Raw genomic sequence first — 4,010 nt, forward strand, 5'->3', positions numbered from 1 at the left:
TTTCAGTGTGGGGTATGGGAGGGTCTAGGAAAACTACATTTGTATGAAATGTTTATGAAAGCAAAATTGTAGCGGAATACTTTGATTATCGTATGTGGGTTTCTGTCTCCCAAAAGTATCAAATTGAAGATATACTAAGAAGGATGGTAAAAAATATCTTCGGTAATAACGGAAGTTCTGGAAGTATTGAGAGCTTGTGCAGTTCAGATCTAATGGAGTTACTTCAGAGAAATTTGAGAGATAAAAAATACCTAATTGTTTTAGATGATGTATGGAGTAGAAATATTTGGATCAAATTATCTAGAGTTTTGGGTGAGAATAACTATGGAGGCAGAGTAATAATAACAACACGATTGAAAGATGTAGCGGCATTAGCAGTAGAAAGCCATTCTCTCAAGTTACGGAACCTGTATGAGTCAGAAGCATGGGATCTATTCTGCAGGTGGATTTTCAGAAACATTGAGGATAGAAGATGTCCAGAAGACCTTGAACAGTGGGCGAGAAAGATTCTAGGCAAGTGCTATGGTTTGCCACTAGCAATTGTGGTTGTAGGCAACTTATTATCATACAGAAAAATGGATGTAGCAGATTGGATAAAATTCTATAATGAAATTAATTGGGAGTCATGTGACAGCTTAGATAACCAGAACTTGAGCTCAATAGCAAGAATTTTGAATCTAAGCTATAATCACTAACCAAGTTGCTTGAAGAGTTGCTTCTTATTTTGTAGCATCTTTCCAGAGGATTACTTGATACATAGGAAGCGGCTAATTAGAATGTGGGTCGCAGAAGGTCTTGTTGCAACAAAGAGAGCCAAGACATTGGAGGAAGTCGCAGAGGAGTATCTTAATGAACTCATTGATCGTTGCTTGTTACAAGTTGTGGAAAGGAATGACTTTGGAAGAGTCAGAACTTATCGAATGCATGACCTTGTGCGGGAATTAGCCGTATTGACTTCTGCAAAGGAAAACTTTTGTGTGACCTACGATAAGTCACAAGTGAGAATAGTTGACCAAAATGTTCGTCGGATGTCATTAGATGGGTATAGTGATACTATCCCGTCAACTATTGATATTTCACACCTTCGCTCTTTTTATTTGTTTGATACCAAAAGTTCTCCTCCGAGCTTGATATCACGTAGTGCAAGATATCTAAGGGTATTAGATCTACAAAATGTCCCGATCGAAAGTCTACCGGATGATGTTTTCAATCTATTCAACTTGCGCTATTTGGGTTTGAGAAATACAAAGGTTAAGGAGCTACGGAACTCCTTGGGAAAACTACGTAGACTTCAAACTCTTGACCTCTGCAATACTAAAATAAAAGAGTTGCCCAATGGAATAACAGAGCTACACCAGTTGCGACACTTGTTTGCAGATAAGGAACTTGATTCAAATTTCAGAACCTTCCACGATTTCAGTGGCGTGCAAGCTCCGAAGGGACTATGGGATTTGAGAGACTTGCAAACTGTACAATCAGTTGAAGCAAGCACGGAATTAGTGCGACAGTTAGAAAACTTGACTGAAATGAGGATTTTCCGGATAAGAAATGTTAAAGGAACTCACTGTCGTGAGTTATTCACATCAATTGGCAAGATGCACTTCCTTTCCAACTTAAGTGTGATTGCAAGTGACGAAAATGAGCATCTCATACTGGAAGCTCTGAATTGTCCACCTTCGCATTGTCTAACAACATTTTGTTTGCAGGGAAGATTGTTGGAGGAGATGTTAAGGACCCCTTTGTTTTATGCCATTGGGGTCAACCTGAAGAGGCTTTGGATTGGGTGGAGCGGGCTAAAAGAAGATCCACTTCCAGCACTCTCTTTTATGTCCAATCTAACATTTCTTCATCTTCAGAGGGCATACGAAGGAGAATGCTTGTCCTTTAATGTAGGGTGGTTCCCTAAGCTCAGGAGGCTTCATCTAATTGATCTCCCAAGGGTCAAGTTAATAAATATAGATAAGACAATGCAGGAGCTGGTGGAGCTATGGTTGATTGCTTTGCCACAGTTGAAGGCGGCTCCACAGGGTTTCAAGTTCCTAACATCTCTCCAGGAGATCTTTTTGTGGGATATGCACCCAGACTTCATGAAGAATATCCAAACTGCAGCAAAAGTGAAGGTTAAACACATTCCTTTCATCAATTATCTGTACCAAAATATGGAAGGTGTATGGACTGCTAAAGTTTCCGACCCCTAAATATTTAGTTGATTGAAGCCACACTCTTGGATAATGGAAGAGATTTTCTAATCAGTCTCCTTGTCTCCGTTGTTTGCTACATTGACTACATGAATGCTATTACTATAGATAGTATTGCCAGGCTTACCATCGTGCTTTAGAGCTTCTGTTAGACCGAGCAGTAAGGCGTGAGGTTCCCCTACGAGAGCATTTCTACAGTTGCTAAGATAGATGCTTTTATACTATCTTAGCTTTGTTTTTCATTAGAGATCAATACACCTATCCCTTCATAGTAGCTACCCCTCCAGAGATGCGTCAACCCAGCATGCAAAACTTTCCCCTTCATTCGGTGTTTGAGTGCTACATGGTCTTTTGCATGGGTCCAGAGTCTGCATGCAGTTTGACATGTTGATGGGTGTCTACTGCAAAGTAGAGCTGTTGATGAGTGAGACCACCATGTGCGGGGCCTACAGCTTGTTCTCAAAAACCATTACATTCCTAGCCTTACAGACACGCCATATTGTGTTGAACGCATAACCCACCTACTTTTTAATTAACTTAGTGCTGAGATTTCTCACCCAATCATCAATACTGGATGTTTCATGACTCAGGCGAAGGCCTAGAGTGCCAGCAAACCACATAGCTCTAGAAATTGGCAGTAGATGAGGAGGTGTTCGATTATCTCTGGACAGTCATGACAGAAAGAGCACTCCACGCTAATGTTGGGCAGTCTTTTGGCTAGAGCAGTTCGGCCAAACGAACATTTTGACTCTAGGAATGACCTCGGCGCCTTTCCACATTTTCCACTAGATGTCGGCAGCCCTCGAGGTAGATGTCGATGATTCCTAGGCTCCCCTTGTGAGAGTAGCGTACACAGACTTTGAACTGAATATGCTATTGTCCACGGCTATCCAGCGGAGCCGATCCTTCCTTTCCATTGATGCCTGACACTAAGGAATACTTTGACAATTGATGTTGCAATTTCAATGGGGAAGAGTTGGTGCACCAAGGGTGAGCTCCATCTTGCTTCATGACTTATGATCAAGTCCTTCACCTTTGTTACGTGACTTAGGAGAGGGATGCCGCTGAGGTTGAAAGTCGGCAATTAGGGGTCATGGGAGATAGTGATAGATTCTCCATTACGTATTTCAAATCTTACCATCTGCTTTTGAGTTGATCTTATGTTGAGGATGGAGCGCCACGTCCAGGAGGCAGAGGCAGGAGGCTTTGCTGACTAGGAGCGATTGGAGAGGTATTTTCTTTTAGGAGATTGATCCAGATGCTATCCTCCTTAGTGAGGAATCTCCATGTTAGCTTGGCAAGTAGTGCTTGATTGACAAACTGCATACGCCTTATGTCGAGCCATCTATGCATGATGTGGCGGCACATTAGGCTCCATCTCCTCAGATAAAGGCTCTTTTTATCATTTGCATAACCCCGCCAGAAGTTGCGTATTAGAGAATCAAGCGATTTGAGGAATGATTTATGAAAGAGAATACTGGCCATAAAGTAGATGGGTAGGTTGCTTAAAAGCTGCCTTAATGAGAATGGCTTGCCATGTGTGTTTAGCCTTCCATCCTGCCGGTCTTCTTTTGAGCTTTTCCAATACAAACTTGTAACCCTTGCTCTTGAAGCGAGTAAGGACCAAAGGGTTTTCAAGATAGTATTCTTGCCCCTCCGCAAGCTTGACTGTTAGAGTTGAGATAAAGTTGGCTTCTTCTACTGGTGCCGACTCTAGTACTAAAGAAGATTACAGATTTATCATTGTTTATGGCTTGACCAGAGATCTGGTAGTAGAGGTCAATGGTGCTTTTAATTTTAGCAGCCTCTTTC

At 41.8% G+C, this 4,010-nt stretch overlaps 1 protein-coding gene across 1 annotated transcript; it reads left to right on the plus strand.

The window, feature by feature from the left end:
- The first annotated feature begins 683 nt into the window (after positions 1 to 683).
- Positions 684 to 2,206, plus strand: LOC140774394 (disease resistance protein RPM1-like). The gene has a single exon (XM_073117384.1). The coding sequence runs from the start codon at positions 777 to 779 to the stop codon at positions 2,196 to 2,198; it is 1,422 nt and encodes a 473-aa protein (XP_072973485.1). The 5' UTR covers positions 684 to 776; the 3' UTR covers positions 2,199 to 2,206.
- The last annotated feature ends 1,804 nt before the right edge of the window (positions 2,207 to 4,010 follow it).

Source organism: Typha angustifolia, chromosome 2 (assembly GCF_048772165.1).
Source record: "Typha angustifolia cultivar Huaian chromosome 2, ASM4877216v1, whole genome shotgun sequence".
Lineage (NCBI taxonomy): Eukaryota > Viridiplantae > Streptophyta > Magnoliopsida > Poales > Typhaceae > Typha > Typha angustifolia.